General features: G+C 42.5%; 2 protein-coding genes across 2 annotated transcripts in view; both read left to right on the top strand.

Moving 5' to 3' along the window:
- pcsk1nl (proprotein convertase subtilisin/kexin type 1 inhibitor, like) overlaps nt 1-12712 on the top strand; it is a 290280-nt gene extending 277568 nt beyond the window's left edge. Inside the window, exon 6 of the mRNA XM_061889490.1 lies at nt 12700-12712. The gene's annotated coding sequence lies outside the window, so the exon portion shown is untranslated. The remainder of the gene's footprint in view (nt 1-12699) is intronic.
- plxna3 (plexin A3) overlaps nt 1-18095 on the top strand; it is a 112935-nt gene that overhangs the window by 59436 nt on the left and 35404 nt on the right. The window contains exons 7-19 of the mRNA XM_061889482.1: nt 1036-1176; nt 1323-1423; nt 7691-7814; nt 7891-8041; nt 8109-8208; nt 8283-8397; nt 13409-13609; nt 16789-16885; nt 16963-17153; nt 17215-17363; nt 17503-17623; nt 17692-17828; nt 17910-18080. Of these exons, the coding sequence (XP_061745466.1) occupies nt 1036-1176; nt 1323-1423; nt 7691-7814; nt 7891-8041; nt 8109-8208; nt 8283-8397; nt 13409-13609; nt 16789-16885; nt 16963-17153; nt 17215-17363; nt 17503-17623; nt 17692-17828; nt 17910-18080 (1799 nt within the window). The remainder of the gene's footprint in view (nt 1-1035; nt 1177-1322; nt 1424-7690; nt 7815-7890; nt 8042-8108; nt 8209-8282; nt 8398-13408; nt 13610-16788; nt 16886-16962; nt 17154-17214; nt 17364-17502; nt 17624-17691; nt 17829-17909; nt 18081-18095) is intronic.

The raw sequence follows: 18095 nt of genomic DNA, 5'->3' as shown, positions 1-18095 counted from the left end.
CCACACTTGATAGTCAATACTGTCACCTGATTGGCTGCCAGCACGTCACTCCCGCTGATCTCTGATCACTTCCTGGGTTGCTCGGTTACCAGAGGGCCAGTGCCTTTGTTCAGGCACCCAACCTTGCTTCCATACTTCTGCTGAATAAAAAAAAAAGTGTATCGCACGTTTTATCGAATGCATTTTTTTAATAGATGTCGCTTACGTGTCGTATCGCAACATACATTGATATCGTTTTATCGCCCATTCTTAAAGTGATGGGACAGTTGTAAAGACTAAAGATTGAAGGGGCTGGGAGAGTGGCAGAGGGGGCGCGTCGTCATGGCATCACAGGAAGTAAGACACACACACACACACACACACACACAGTGACAACAGACCGATTGTCTCAAAGTGAGAGGTCAAAGGTCAGTGTCTGTGTGTGTGTAGGGTTAGATTCCCAACTCGGGTCAAAGGTGACTTCCTGAATCTTTCTCCGGTTATATTTCTGCCCCTCTTCTTGTTGCCGATTGGTGACATCGTGTGTGTGTGTGTGTGTGTGTGTGTGTGTGTGTGTGTGTGTGTGTGTGTGTGTGTGTGTGTGTGTGTGAGGGTGGGGCTTGAGTGTCATGTCGGCTGCTTTGAATAACATCTTCACTACTGTGTGTGTGGGGGGGGGGGTTTGGGGGGTTCTAGTCTGCTGCAGTGTCCTACTTTCATGACTCCTCCATTCTTCCCTAAAAACGGTTCTGTGTGTGTGTGTGTGCGCGTGTGTGCGCGTGTGTGCGTGTGTGTGTGTGTGTGTGTGTGTGTGTGTGTGTGTGTTTTGGACTCCTCAGCTCTAATTAAGTCCAAGACAGCTAATGAACACACAGCTAACGACACACACTTACCTGTCAGTGCTCCCCCCCCCATTACCCCCAAACCCCCCAGACCCCCTGTTAACCCCTCCCCACTCTTGTTTATTTGGGTCACGAGGCCCCTGAGTCACAAACATCATGATACACACGGAATGTGTTCATGACGTGTGTTTGTTTGTTGATGTTGTTTTTTTAGATCCGCGTGGACGGAGTCCCGCCCCCGTCCCAGCATGCTTTGCTCTATGAGACCGTGACCGTGGTGGAAGGCAAGTCCATCCTGAGAGACATGATGTTCAGTCCGGACCAGCTGTACATCTACCTGCTCAGCGACAGACAGGTACACAATACACTAGGGTTGTACGGTATACCGGTATTAGTATAGTACCGCGATGCTAATTAATCATATTCAGTACTATACTGCCTCTGAAAATGCAGGTGTGTGTGTTTGACACGCGGTCGGCCAACTTGGTGTTGTTGTTTCAGGTGAGCAGACTACCTGTGGAGACGTGTGAGCAGTATGAGTCTTGTTCCGACTGTCTGTCCTCCGGAGACCCTCACTGTGGATGGTGTGTCCTCCACAATAAGTAAGTACTGTTGTGTTCTGACCAGATCTTCGGCTGGTTCCCCCGCCCCAGGTTCGTTTGATGACACATAAACTGGTTTTAAATGAATCCCAGACAGAGTAGCTTATTTTGATATTTTTAATCCAAAGCTTTGGGAGGCCATCTACAGTATTTCCTTGAATTGCCGCCGGGGCGCTAATTAATTTAAAACCTCTTCTCACTCCTGCACTTACCAAAGGCATGCGGTAAAAGTAAGCATGCGCTAATCATTGTAAAACCTTTTTTCACTCCGGTACTTACCAAAGGCATGGAGTAAAAATTTGAGTGTGATGTAAGCTTGGACCTTAAATCCTACCGAATAGCTCTTAATCGTCTTCCCTTCATGCTATTTCAAATTACCGGTATTGAAATCAGCCTCCTCCTTTTTGAAAATGATGACAGGGGAAGTGTCACTCGTGACGTCACGAGTTTGACCCGACAGTAATTCAAGGCAGGCGCATACTATATGCCCTGCGGCAATTCAAGGAAATACGGTATGCACAATACATTCAATTCGCATCGCCATAGTTGATCTGCTAATACTACCGAAGTTTCGCCTTTTACCCTCTCTCACTCGCCCCCCTCCTCCTCCCCTCCTCCTCCAGAGCGAATTCCCATATCTATTCTCCTTCTAAGCCTGGGACATTTGAGATAAGAAGGGTGTTATTGCTGCTAGTTACATTCCAAGCTTCAAGGTCTACGCATGCCCAACACTTAGCTGTTTTAAAATATGACTAGCATTTATAAAGATATCTATCTCCGTCCATATTCCATCCATCCATCCATTTTCTACCGCTTATTCCCTTTCGGGGTCGCGGGGGGCGCTGGCGCCTATCTCAGCTACAATCGGGCGGAAGGCGGGGTACACCCTGGACAAGTCGCTACCTCATCGCAGGGCCAACACAAATAGACAGACAACATTCACACTCACATTCACACACAGTTGTGTCAATACCAACCATGGTTGTACGGTATACCGGTACTAGTATAGTATCGCGGTACTCATGAATCAAAAACGGTACTAAACTCTGTTTGAAATGTACCTGTTCCCCATTTAATTTTTTTTTTATCGGGCATGACAGCAAGTTGTCACGTCATGACATTGCTAGTTTTGCGAGAAAATGAGCATATTTGGCATTAACATAAAACTATATAACAATAACTTGAAAACTTTAAAGGCCTACTGAAACTCACTACTACCCACCACGCCGTTTGATAGTTTATATATCAATGATGAAATCTTAACATTGCAACACATGCCAATACGGCCGGTTTAGTTTACTAAATTACAATTTTAAATTTCCCGCGGAGTTTCCTGTTAAAAACGTGATGATGACGGGTGTTTGTGACGTTATTGGTTGGAGGGGACATATTAGCCCAGCACCACTTACGGCCAAAAGTCGTCTTTTTTTATCGCGCGATTACACAGTATTTTGGACATCTGTGTGGCTGAATCTTTTGCAATTTTTTCAATTGATAATGGAGAAGTCAAAGTACAAAGATGGAGGTGGGAAGCTTTTAGCCTTTAGCCACACAAACACACGGTGTTTCCTTGTTTAAAATTCCCGGAGGTGAAGCGTTTCTATGGATCAGAGCGATCAAGTGAACATGGATCCCAACTACATGTCATCCGGCGGTTTTCGGTGAGAAAATTGTGGAAATAAGTCGCCTCTTACCGGAGATCAGCGGAGCCAGCGTCCTCCTGCAGCTGCCGTGACTTCTCTCAGAGACTCTGGCGTCAAAACACCCGTGGCCACACCCCTCCGACTTTAAGGTACTATTTAACTCACTAAAACACTAGCAACACAATAGGCAGATAAGGGATTTCCCAGAATTATCCTGGTAAATGTGTCTAAAAACATCTGAATCGCTTTCACTGCCCTCACCTTTTTTTCATTTATTTTTGTAAGTTTTTTTTTTTTTACTTTTCTTTTTCTAGGCCTTCACACTAAATTTCCTCATCCACGGATCTTTCATCCTCGCTCAAATTCATGGGGAAATTGTCGCTTTTTCGGTCCAAATAGCTCTAGCTGCTGCTGGCTATGATTGTAAACAATATGAGGATGTGAGGAGCCCTAGAACCTGTGACGTCACGCGCACATCGTCTGCTACTTCCGGTAAAGGCAAGGCTTTTTATTAGCGACCAAAAGTTGCGAACTTTATCGTCGATGTTCTCTAATAAATCCTTTCAGCAAAAATATGGCAATATCGCGAAATGATCAAGTATGACACATAGAATGGACCTGCTATCCCCGTTTAAACAAGAAAATCTCATTTCAGTAGGCCTTTAATTATGAATAATAACTCGTTAATTAAAATACACGAAGGTCCCGAGTAGTCCTGAGTTCAATCCCGGGTTCGGGATCTTTCTGTGTTGAGTTTGCATGTTCTCCCCGTGATTGCGTGGATTCCATCCGGGTACTCAGGCTTCCTCCCACTTCCAAAGACATGCACCTGGGGATAGGTTGATTGGCAACACTAAATTGGCCTTGGTGTGTGAATGTTAATGTGAATGTTGTCTGTCTATCTGTGTTGGCCCTGCGATGAGTTGGCGACTTGTCCAGGGTGTACACCGCACTCTGCCCAAATGCAGCTGATATAGGCTCCAGCAACCCCCACGAGCCCAAAAGGGACAAGCGGTAGAAAATGGCTGTATGGATGGAACGTTAACTTAAGAACTACGATAGTTAGACCAAAGAATTTTGAAGCACAAACAATTGCTACTGGTTTGGGGAGATTTTGACAAGGTGGGAGGGCTGGTTCTACTGTAAATATTCAAACATTAATAACTAAAAAAATATAGTAGACCAAAACATTTTGCAGCACAAACGAATGGAACAACTTTGGGGTGATTAGGATAATGTGCGTGTGTGTGTGTGTGTGTGTGTGTGTGTGTGTGTGTGTGTGTGTGTGTGTGTGTGTGTGTGTGTGTGTGTGTGTGTGTGTGTGTGTGTGTGTGCGTGTGTGTGTGTGCGTGTGTGTGTGTGTGTGTGCGTGTGTGTGTGTGTGTGAGAGTGTGTGTGTGTGAGAGTGTGTGTGTGTGTTCTTGTATTTCTACCCTTCTTGAGACACCAACAAGGAAAAGTAGCTTCCATATGAGGAGGTGTGAACAAGTTAGGACATAAATCATGGTCCCAATACGGAAAACCATTGCATCTAATTGAGAAAGTCTCATTTGTAGCCCTGGTGGTGACATCTATCAAAATTAGTGTGGTCCCAAAAAGGAGGGAATTTTTAAATTGACTGTGTGTCGGTTTTTAGTCAATCAATCAATCAATAAATGTTGACTTATATAGCCCTAAATCACAAGTGTCTCAAAGGGCTGCACAAGCCACAACGGTTTTAAAAGTGAGATAACAAGAGTGTGTAGAAATTTGAACTGCTCCCCCTCTGGTCAAAATATGGAATAACAAGTGTGTGTGTAAGAAATTGAAATGCGCCCCCTTTGGCCAAAATTAATTTTAAAAAAAAATATATATATATATACATGTATATAGTAGAGATGCGCGGTTTGCGGTCACAACCGCAGAGTCCGCGGATAAACCGCGGGTCGGGCGGGTGACATGACAAAAAATTAGATTTTAAATAGATTCGGGCGGGTGGCGGTTGAACCAATTCGGAAATATATATTGTAATAATCCCAGGAATGTAGGCTCATAAAACTTCTTCGTTTGTCCTGTCTTTATTGCACAAGATGTAATACAACCACACAACAGGTCTCATGTCTCTAGCGCTTTTCCCGAGACAATGCAAACTCTCACTTCCTGTCGATAACGTCTACTTCCCTATCTCTCCCGGAAGTCCCGCCCCCCAGCCAAAGTTATTGGCTAACACCCCGTAGCCAGCCGCTACATTATACATAGTTAAATGTTATGTTGAAGAGGTTAATTTAGCCTACTGACGTGTATTTATAAATGGTTGATTTATATAGGCTAGTAAAGTAAAGTGTTGTACCTGACAACTCTTGATGGTACAATCCATATATCACGTCACAGACAACGTCACGCTAACATCACGTGACACCTCTGATGAAGGCTGCAGAAGCAAGGTAGCCCAAACTTGTCAGGTACAACACTTTTTACCTTACTAGCCTGTAGAAATCAACCATTTATAAATAGTTAAATGTTGTTACCCACATACGAAAAACGAGCAACACTCTTTGAAACACTATGTGGGCATACTTTTATTTTGAAGTGTCTCGTTTGGTCTGTCGACGGATGTAAGGAAGCTACTTCCGGGTGTTGCCAACGAGGTATTTGTCATTTGTTGGTATTTTTCTTGGTAAAATGTTTGATCCACATGTTGTGCATGTTATTATTTTTACGTTTGTAACCTGCTTTATTTATTACAGTTTTCACAGTGAATTTGAAGGGAAAGTAAGCATTCAAATAAATCAGTTCAAGAAAGCCATTGTGTCTGTGCTATTTGGAGGGAGTTACACTTTCTAACCTCACTAATCCCTTGCATCGTCTATATTAGATATATCACAACGGGCGGGTGGCAGGTGGGTGAGGCTTTGATGAATTGTTGGTTCGGGTAGATTGCGGGTGGATGACGACTTTAGTGATGCGGTTGCGGTTGATATAATTACCTATCCGCGCATCTCTAGTATATAGAGACTTACTGTAATAACTTGAAGTAAATAATGAAGATTAAAAAACAATTACAAACAACAAATTCCCCCCCCACCCCCCCAAAAAAAAATGTACTAAAAGCTTACATTTTTGATATTTGCATAGTACAAATCTTTATATAAAGAGGTAGGCATTTTTTGGCAAATACAAGAGTGTGTGTGTGTGTGTCTATGTGTGTGTGTGTGTGTGTGTGTGTGTGTGTGTGTGTTTGTGTGTGTGCGTGTGTGTGTTGTATTTCTACACGTCTTGAGACACCAACAAGGAAAAGTAGCTTCCATATGAGAAGGTGTGAACAAGTTAGGACATAAATCATGGTCCCCATATGGAAAACCATTGCAACTAATAGAGAATGTCTCATTTGCAGCCCCGGTGGTGAAATATATCAAAATTATTACTTTTTAAAATTGACTGGTTTTGAAAGTGCTCCCCCTCTAGTCAACATATGAAATAACAAGTGTGTGTAAAAAAATTGAAGGGCTTCCTCTCTGGCCAACATATGTAATAACAAGTGGGACAAAGACTTTGAAATGCGCCCTCCCTATGGCCAAAATGTATTTAAATAAATATGTATATAGAGACATACTGTAAAAACTTCAAGTGCGTCGTCTTCAGTAATGCGGACGTTGTACCGATCCGTTGTGGTGAAGAAGGAGCTGAGCCAGAAGTCAAAGCTCTCAATTTACCGGTCGATCTACGTTCCGATCCTCACCTATGGTCATAAGCTTTGGGTCATGACCGGAAGGATAAGATCACGGGTACAAGCGGCCGAATTGAGTTTCCTCCGCCGTGTGGCGGGGCTCTCCCTTAGAGATAGGGTGAGGAGCTCAAAGTAAATCCACTGTTCCTCCACATCTAGATGAGCCAGATGAGGTGGTTCAGGCATCTGGTCAGATTGCCAACCGAACGCCTCCCTAGGGAGGTGTTTAGGGCACGTCCAACCGGTAGGAAGCCACGGGGAAGACCCAGGACACGTTGGGAAGACTATGTCTCCCGGCTGGCCTGGGAACGCCTTGGGATCCCCCGGGAAGAGCTGGACGAAGTGGCTGGGGAGAGGGAAGTCTGGGCTTCCCTGCTTAGGTTTCTGCCCCCGCGACCCGACCTCGGATAAGCGGAAGAAGATGGATGGATGGATGGATGGATGTATATAGAGACATATTGTAAAAACTTAAAGTAAATAATGAAGATTAAAAACAAATTACAAAAAAATAAAATGAACTAAAAGCTTACCTTTTTTATATTTGCGTAGTATGTATATATTGTTAATGTTGTAAATACAAATCTTTATATGTCTAGAAAGGGTGGTCCTAAAGAGGTAGGCATTTTTCGGAGGTCTCAAGAAGGTAACAAATACAAGAATGTGTGTGTGTGTGAAACATTTATAGAAACGTAATGAGGCCACATGGGAAAAGACACACAGTTTGTGGCCGTGTTTGATGTTTGGAGACCAGGTGGAGGCATTTCCTCTTTGCAGTAATGTCAGTCAACTTGGCCTTCAAAATAAAAGCTCTGTTGTGTACTTACCGGTTTCCCACAGAGCTGTACTTCAACTAACGTCGTCAAGCCCTTTTGTGACGCTATTCTGTGGTAATCCATGATCATGTGACCCCCCCTTCAGATGTTCCAGGCAGGAAGGATGCGAGAAGTGGGCGGAGCCTCAGCACTTCAACACTCAGCTGGAGCAGTGTGTCAACATTTCGGTTACCCCGAGCAACATGTCCGTCACCGCCCCAGCCATGCAGGTACGTCCAATGGCACTCCGGGTGCTCTGTCACGGAGCGGCGACGTCATCGAGCGTGTCACTTCGTTGTCCCGCAGCTGACCATACGCGTGCACAACGTGCCCGTGCTGACGGGGGGTGTGTCTTGCGTCTTCGAGGACATCAGCGAAACCCCGGCAGAGGTGGTGGCCCAAGATCAGGTGACGTGCACTTCCCCGACGCTGAGGGATCTGCCGGCACATTCCTACGGTAATGCACGCACACATTAACACGCATCGCGAGCGCACACGCTAACAAGACCATGTCGCGCCCTCAGGAGAGAAACGAGACGTCCAACTCAGCCTTCGATCCAGCGAAACGGGACGTAACTTCATCAGCACCAACCTGACCTTTTACAACTGCTCTGTGCTCAACTCGTAAGTCTGACCTCGGCGTGTCGTCGCGCTCTCTTCACTTTGACAGTGTTTTCTCCTCACTTCCTGTGTTGCAGGTGCACTTCCTGTGTGAGCAGCATGTTTCCCTGTCATTGGTGCAAATATCGTCACATGTGCACTAACAACCTGGAGGACTGCTCCTTTCTGGAGGGGCGGGTCAGCACCTCCCAGGTAAACCCACTTGGATGGCACAATGTGTGCGTGTGCGTGTGCTTGGAGTGTAGACCAGGGGTGCCCAAACTACAGCCTGCAGGCCAGGTGAGGCACACCTATATCCATAATCTGGTCCGCGAGGCGTCCCAGGTTAATGTTTAATTCACCCACTAAATTTTTGGAAACTAAAATTAAAATTCCATATATTAGCCACACCGGCCACAAGATATATATGTTATAAAATTAGTTATTTACACAGAAAGATTCTGTAAATATTTTTTTACACACCTTAATGCCTTCCAAATGGCAGTAAAACGGCTAATCAAACAAAACAGAAGTCACCGTCATGGACCCACTAGCTGCGCAAGCTAGCTCTCCAATCAGCTAAACAGACTCAATAACTCCGCGGTGACGTTTTGGTGAATTTACGAAACAACACAAAAACAATGCCATTGTAAGTTAATAATACTAACACAGACTCATGTATAAAAGCTATATTAGCTAATGCTAATGACATTAGCTTGATTACATTACGGTAGCAAGTACAAATTTGCACATAAACAGTCCTACAGACATCACAGATTGGAGGGTTTAGTAAGTACAAATAGTTTTACTTATGTTGTAAAACTTACAAATCCTGCTTGGAATGATGAATGAAGAATTTTTTTCAAGTAGAAACGCTATGGACGACTTAGAAGACGGAATGGCAAATTAACTTCCGGTTCAAAGCTCTAAGCAGAAGAGCACTTGTCGCACCTGCATTGAACAATGTCACCCAAAAGGTGGCGCTGTAGCCCAGACAGTAACACACCTTTTCACTGTATTTGCCTGGGGGTTTTGTTAAACTATTAGCAATATGGCCATCCGAGAAGAAGAATCAATAAAATAGTTTTATGTGCTGGTTCAATGCATCGGAAAAAAGTAGCAGCTATATTCCTGAATTTACGGTATATTTAAATTTCAGTGGAAGCATTGCTAACATGCTGTCATCTGGTGAATGATGTTAACCTTGAGCATTTTGAGCATTACACAATTCTTGAAGTGCATAGAAGCTATATCTATATATAAATATATGTATATATATATATATACAAACCCCGTTTCCTTATGATTTGGAAATTGTGTTAGATGTAAATAGAAACGGAATACAATGATTTGCAAATCCTTTTCAACCCATATTCAGTTGAATGCATTACAAAGACAATATATTTGATGTTCAAACTCATTAACTTTATTTTATTTTTTGCAAATAATAATTAACTTAGAATTTCATGGCTGCAACACGCGCCAAAGTAGTTGGGAAAGGGCATGTTCACCACTGTGTTACATCACCTCTTCTTTTAACAACACTCAATAAACGTTTGGGAAGTGAGGAAACTAATTGTTGAAGCTTTGAGGGTGGAATTCTTTCCCATTCTTGTTTTATGAAGAGCTTCAGTCGTTCAACAGTCCGGGGTCTCTGCTGTCGTATTTTACGCTTCATAATGCACCACACATTTTCAATGGGAGACAAGTCTGGACTGCAGGCGGGCCAGGAATGTACCCGCACTCTTTTTTTACGAAGACACGCTGTTGTAACACGTGCTGAATGTGGCTTGGCATTGTCTTGCTGAAATAAGCAGGGGCGTCTATGAAAAAGACTGTGCTTAGATGGAAGCATATGTTGTTCCAAAACCTGTATGTACCTTTCAGCATTAATGGTGCCTTCACAGATGTGTAAGTTACCCGTGCCTTGGGCACTAATGCACCCCCATACCATCACAGATGCTGGCTTTTTAACTTTGCGTCGATAACAGTCTGGATGGTTTTCTTCCCCTTTTGTCCGGATGACACAATGTTGAATATTTCCAAAAACAATTCGAAATGTGGACTCATCAGACCACAGAACACTTTTCCACTTTGCATCAATCCATCTTAGATGATCTCCGGCCCAGAGAAGCCGGCGGCGTTTCTGTATGTTGTTGATAAATGGCTTTCGCTTTGCATAGTAGAGTTTTAACTTGCACTTACAGACGTAGCGACCAACTGTATTTAGTGACAGTGGTTTTCTGAAGTGTTCCTGAGCCCATGTGGTGATATCCTTTAGAGATTGATGTTGGTTTTTGATACAGTGCCGTCTGAGGGATCGAAGGTCACGGTCATTCAATGTTGGTTTCCGACCATGCCGCTTACGTGGAGTGATTTCTCCAGATTCTCGGAACCTTTTGATGATATTATGGACCGTAGATGTTGAAATCCCTAGATTTCTTGCAATTGCACTTTGAGAAACGTTGTTCTTAAACTGTTTGACTATTTGCTCACGCAGTTGTGGACAAAGGGGTGTACCTCGCCCCATCTTTCTTGTGAAAGACTGAGCATTTTTTGGGAAGCTGTTTTTATACCCAATCATGGCACCCACCTGTTCCCAATTAGCCTGCACACCTGTGGGATGTTCCAAATAAGCGTTTGATGAGCATTCCTCAACTTTATTAGTATTTATTGCCACCTTTTCCAACTTCTTTGTCACGTGTTGCAGGCATCTAATTCTAAAGTTAATGTTTATTTGCAAAAGAAAAAATGTTTATCAGTTTGAACATCAAATATGTTGTCTTTGTAGCATTTTCAACTGAATATGGGTTGAAAATGATTTGCAAATCATTTTATTCTGTTTATATTTACATCTAACAAAATTTCCCAACTCATATGGAAACGGCATTTGTATATAGGTAACAATTTAGACAACTTTCCACACCAATTGTCCAAATAATCAAAAACCAACACAGAAAGTTAATGTGGTACAAAACAGACAACCTACTCACTGAAATATGTGGACCTTTTCAAATATGTCTAAGCACCATACACATTAAAATAACTTCAAAGCATGATGGGTAAAATGCACTCTCTTTCCATACTTGGACACCTTTGAAGCATTTTAGTTGCTTGATATTTATTATTGATAACAAAACCTTCAGGAGGTCACCAGGGAAGTAAACAAGGTTGGAGTGTTTTGCATACTCTTGATATTTAATGTTTTAGCGTTTTTAATATTTTTTTTAAGGATGGGGGGGTCAATGTGTTGTTGTGCCGTCTGTTAGCTAAATCTTGTTTTAATTCATGCTTTAACACACTTAAGTGTCTGATCATTTCCTGATAATATTGTAAATCCTACATCTTTTATTTGTGTACAAAATGATTGAGTTACAATTAGTGCTGTGCTCTCTGGCAAAAAAAATGGCTGCCGTGTGTGTATTTGTTTGTACTTTTGTGCGCACGTGCTAATGTGTGTGTTGCACGAGTCCACATGACAGCGTTTTGGCGGGTTTCCCTAAAAATCAGGATTTATTGCAGGTTGTACTGTACTTTTACATGTTTGTCATGTTTGGCAAACCTCTCTCTTCGATTTGGTATTTAAATTTATATGAAGACTTAAATCATTGTGATCGCCATTCCCGTGTGAAAACATCTGTTTAAACTTGATAAACGCACACACACTCACAGTTGTAGAGTACCATGAGTTAGAAAAATAATACGAAGGAAAAAGTTATTAATACATACTCATGTATGTATGTGTGAAAATGTACATGTATGTGTATGTATATATATATATATATATTTATATATTTATATATATATATATATATACACACACACACAGTGTATATATGAGTGTATTTATAGTCTGTGTTTAATGTACAGTGTATATATGTGTATGTATATACATATATATATATATATATATATATTCACACATACACATGAAACACTGTATATACACACATACTATATACAGTATATATGTGTGTATACATGTGTAGTATATATATATATATATACAAATGTGTATCTATATGTGTATATATAAATCCATGTATATATATATATATATATATATATATATACATACAGTATATATATAAATATTTGTGTGAATGTATATATATCTATATACAGTATATATATATATATATATATATATATATATATATATATATATATATATACCTACACACATACATACACATGAAACACTGTATATACACACATACTATAAACAGTATATATGTGTGTATATATGTGTACTGTGTGTATATATATATATACAAATGTGTATATGTGTATTTATGTTTATATAAATACATACATACATACAGTATATATATATATATATATATATATATATATATATATATATATATATATATATATATACAGTATATATATAAATATATATATATATATATATATAAAAATGTTTGTGTGTATGTACATATATATGTGTGTGTATATATATATATATATATACACACGCACACAAACACATGCCACAATGTGTCCGAGCGCATGTGTATGTGTGTATAATGTAGACCAGTGACTCTCAAACAGTGATACTGGTACATGTACCACTAGCGGGCTCCATCTAGTGGTACGCCAAGAACCAATTGATCAAAGTACAGTGTTTTATTTTCCTATATTCAAACACAGTGTTAATGTTAAATCAATGAAAGGTTACAGTGGAAAAAACAACTTGGTAAATAAAACTTCTGCCTTGTTTTTAATGAATACTTAGGCCTCTTAGGCTACAGTATTTTAACGTTGTCATTATGGTGGCACTTGTAGAGCTAAGTGTTTTCTGAGGTGGTACTTGGTGAAAAAGGTTTAAGAACTACTGGTGTAGATGATGCAACTGTCCCTTTAAACAACCTCGCAACAGGAGCTGCAGCCCGCTGTGCTCTGGTCCACTTCCTGTGGAGCTAATTGGTTTCCTGTCAGTCACAAAGCAATTAATTACTGTGGTGTTGCTCTCGTTAATGAACCTTTCACTCTACCGTGTGTGTGTGTGTGCGCGTGCGTGTGTGTGTGTGTGTTTTCAATGTTTGTCTAGCGGTCCTCACTTTGTCTAAATGTCCCCACTTTGTTTTACAATGTCCTCATTCCGTGATTGAATGTCTTGACTCCCAACTGTCCTCCCTGTGTCCTTCTCGTCAGCTGACCTGATAGAACTAATGTGGTCCAGAGTGTCAGAAGTGATCATATAACTTCCTGTCTGCAGGGCTGTCCTCAGATCGTGCCCACGTCAGACATTCTGGTCCCGGCCGGTCTGGTTCGTCCAATCACGCTGCGAGCCCGTAATCTTCCCCAGCCGCAGTCAGGGCAGAAGAACTACGAGTGTGTGTTCCACATCCAGGGGAAGGTGCAACGCGTCCCAGCGGTCCGCTTCAACTCGTCCTGTATCCAGTGTCAGAACACCTCGGTGAGAACGCCGCGTCCTGCACGCTCTATCAAAATAAAAGTCACTCGGTAGAGTTCAGATGGAGCAAGAATGTTTTAAAACATTTTGTTTCAAGAGTCTTTTCAGTGACTATTTACGCATCCTGACTAAAACCAAAGTATTACACCCACTGTCGTTTAGTATCTGTAAATCATTTATTAGCATATTACACACTCCTCGGTCCTGGAATTATTCAAAATAAAAGTACATCTATCATCTATTTAGACGCACACGTCCATCTGTGTTACCATGGCGACCGACCAACGCACATAGCAAGGTTACCAAGGAGACGACACTTACTCACCAGCAGGCAAGAACATGGCAGGGGTGTCACATAATCTCACGCCATCACCGACACACTCTCACACACACTCGCCAGGTTTACAGTACAGGTTGTGTGTGTGTGTGTGTGTGTGTGTGTGTGTGTGTGTGTCTGTGTGTGTGTGTGCGCGCGCGCGCCTGCTGAATCCATTTGGGGCTCAGCTGGAAGATTTTAATGGAAAATAGATGCATTAGACACAGAGCTCTGATGAAATATATTTTAGAGATTTTGCAATCGTTCTTCTCTGTTTTCTTTTGATTTTATTTACAAAAAAGACATACTTGTATGTCTACTATTGTGGACAACCTGGTCACCTGGACATTTAGAGACAGTGGGGACATTTAGACACATGATTAGGACTTTTAGACACATAGTGAAGACATTTAGACACATGATTAGAACTTTTAGACACATAGTGAAGACATTTAGACATAGTGAGGAAATTTAGTAATAGTGGGGACATTTAGACATTTATTGAGGACATTTACACATTTATTGAGGCCATTTAGACATAGGGAGGACATTTAGACATAGTAGGGACATTTGGACACTTATTGAGGAATTTTAGACATGGTAGGGACATTTACACATTTATTGAAGACGTTTAGACATAGTGAGGACATTTAGTCATAGTGGGGACATTTAGACACACAGTGAAGACGTTTAGACATAGTGAGGACATTTAGTCATAGTTGGGACATTTAGACATAGTGAGGACATTTAGACATTTATGGAGGACATTTAAACATAGTGAGGACATTTAAACATAGTTAATACATTTAGACATAGTGGGGACATTTAGATACTTATTGAGGACATTTAGACACATAGTTAAGACATTTAGACACATGATTGCTGCTTAGGGGACGGCGTGGCGAAGTTGGTAGAGTGGCTGTGCCAGCAATCTGAGGGTTGCTGGTTCAATTTCCACCTTCTACCATCCTAGTCACGTCCGCTGTGTCCTTGGGCAAGACACTTCACCCTTGCTCCTGATGGGTCCTGGTGAGTGCCTTGCATGGCAGCTCCCGCCTTCAGTGTGTGAATGTGTGTGTGAATGGGTGAGTGTGGAAATACTGTCAAAGTGCTTTGGGCTCCTTAAAAAGGGGTAGAAAAGCGCTATACAAGTACAACCCATTTAACATTTACACAGTGAAGACATTTAGACATAGTGAGGACATTTAGACGCTTTGTAAAGACATTTAGATACATGGTTAGGACGTTTGGACACATAGTGAGGACATTTAGACACTTATTGAGGACATTTAGACATAGTGGGGACATTTAGACACTTATTGAGGACATTTACACAAATAGTGAAGACATTTAGACACATGGTTAGGACGTATGGACACATAGGGAGGACATTTAGACACTTATTGAGGACATTTGGACATAGTGGGGACATTTACACACTTATTGAGGACATTTAGACACACAGTAAAGACATTTAGACACTTATTGAGGACATTTACACATAGGACATTTAGACACATAGTGAAGACCTTTAGACACATAGTGAGGACATTTAGATACATAGTGAGGACATTTAGACACACAGTAAAGACATTCAGACATAATGAGGACATTTAGACACTTAGTAAAGACATTTAGATACATGGTTAGGACGTTTGGACACATAGTGAGGACATTTAGACACTTATTGAGGACATTTAGACATAGTGGGGACATTTAGACACTTATTGAGGACATTTAGACATAGTGGGGACATTTAGACACTTATTGAGGACATTTACACAAATAGTGAAGACATTTAGACACATGGTTAGGACGTATGGACACATAGGGAGGACATTTAGACACTTATTGAGGACATTTAGACACACAGTAAAGACATTTAGACATAGTGAGGACATTTACACATAGGACATTTAGACACATAGTGAAGACCTTTAGACACATAGTGAGGACATTTAGACACACAGTAAAGACATTTAGACATAGTGAGGACATTTAGACACTTGGTAAAGACATTTACATACATGGTTAGGACATTTGGACACATAGTGAGGACATTTCGACACTTATTGAGGACATTTAGACATAGTGGGGACATTTAGACACTTATTGAGGACATTTAGACACATAGTGAAGACATTTAGACACATAGTTAGGACGTTTGGAGACATAGTGAGGACATTTGGACACTTATTGAGGACATTTAGATATAGTGGGGACATTTAGACACTTATTGAGGACATTTAGGCACACAGTAAAGACATTTAGACACATAGTGAGGACATTTACACATAGTTAGGACATTTAGACACATAGTGAAGACCTTTAGAAACATAGTGAGGACATTTAGACACATAGTGAGGACATTTAGACACACAGTAAAGATATTTAGACATAGTGAGGACATGTACAAATAGTGAGGACATTTAGACTCACAGTAAAGACATTTAGAACATAGTGAGGACATGTACACATAGTTAGGACATTTAGACACATAGTGAAGACTTAGACACATAGTGAAGACATTTAGACACACAGTAAAGACATTTAGACATAGTGAGGACATTTAGACATAGTTAGGACATTTAGACACATAGTGAGGACAGTTAGACACAGTGAGTACATTTAGACATAGTGAGGACATTTACACATAGTTAAGACATTTAGACACATAGTGAGGACATTTAGACTCATAGTGAGGACATTTAGACACATAGTGAGGACGTTTAGACATAGTGAGGACATGTACACATAGTTAGGACATTTAGACACATAGTGAAGACTTTTAGACACTTAGTGAGGACATTTGGACACACAGTGAGGACATTGACTTGAGTCATTATTGTGTGTGTTTTCGTTGCAGTATTGGTACGAGGGCACGGAGGCGGCTGACCTTCCAGTGGACTTCAACATCGTGTGGGACGGCGACTTCTTCATCGATAAGCCAGCAACCATGAAAGGTGGGAACTTTGACGTGCACGTCACATGGCTCTCCTGTCACCGGCGTTGTGTCACCGGCAATGTGTTGTGTGTTTAGCGTTGTTGTACAAGTGCGAGGCGCAGCGCTCCAGCTGCGGTCAGTGCCTTAAAGCCCCGCCCTCCTTCGAATGCGGCTGGTGCGGCGACAACAGGAAGTGCGTGCTGCGTCAGCACTGCGCGGCGGCCGAGCACAGCTGGATGCATCATGGACGCCATAACGTGCGCTGCAGCCACCCTCGCATCACCAAGGTAGGAACGCCGCCGCGCACGCCTTCGAGCCGGGAACACCTTCTGACATGGCGTTCTGCAGATCGCCCCCCTGACCGGCCCCCGTGAGGGCGGAACCCTGGTGACCATCGAGGGCGAGAACTTGGGCCTGCAGGTGAAGGAGATCACGCACGTTCAGGTGGCAGGTGTGCGCTGTAACCCTGTCGCCTCGCTCTACGTCAGCGCCGAGAGGTCAGTGTGTTCTGTCGGCCATTTTCTTACCCTGGCTATAGTCACACATGCTGCAGGATTAGCCCTGTAATGTCCCTTAGTGGTTGGGAGGCTGAACTGCCACGGTCATGTACTGTTACCTGATGGTTTGTGCATGCAGGGTGGTGTGCAACATGGCGGAGGCGCTGCTGCCTCACTCCCCTGGCGGTTCGGTGGAGCTGTGCATCGGCGTGTGTAGCGCAGAGTACCGGACAATGTCCACGCAGACGTACGCCTTTGTGGTAAGACCTCCTATTTCTTTCGCTCGTTGTCCAGAATCCCAACGGGCGCTCTTGACTTGTTCACGCAGAGTCCCAGCTTCAGTAGCGTTGGTCCAGACAGAGGTCCAGTTTCTGGGGGGACCCGACTGACGGTGAAGGGTCGACACCTGGACGCCGGCAGCAGCGTCTCCGTCTTCATCGACAAGGACGAGTGTCTCTTCGTCAAGTGAGTCCAATACTGCACGCGAGGATCAATCTTCACCGCCAAAGTGGGTTACTCTTTCTCCTCCTCCTCCTCCTCGTCCAGACGCACCAATCGAGAAGTGGTCTGCATTACTCCCGCCTCCCATTCTGGAGTAGGACCCGCCCCCATCCGTCTGATGATTGACAAGGCGAATGTCACCAGCTCGGAAACCAAATACACGTACACGGAGGACCCCACCATCACCGCCATCGAACCCAACTGGACCATCCTCAAGTAGGCTGCCGTACA

The sequence above is a fragment of the Nerophis ophidion genome, linkage group LG27, assembly GCF_033978795.1.
Source record: "Nerophis ophidion isolate RoL-2023_Sa linkage group LG27, RoL_Noph_v1.0, whole genome shotgun sequence".
Classification (NCBI taxonomy): Eukaryota; Metazoa; Chordata; class Actinopteri; order Syngnathiformes; family Syngnathidae; genus Nerophis; species Nerophis ophidion.
This window is presented reverse-complemented; position numbering and strand designations above follow the sequence as displayed.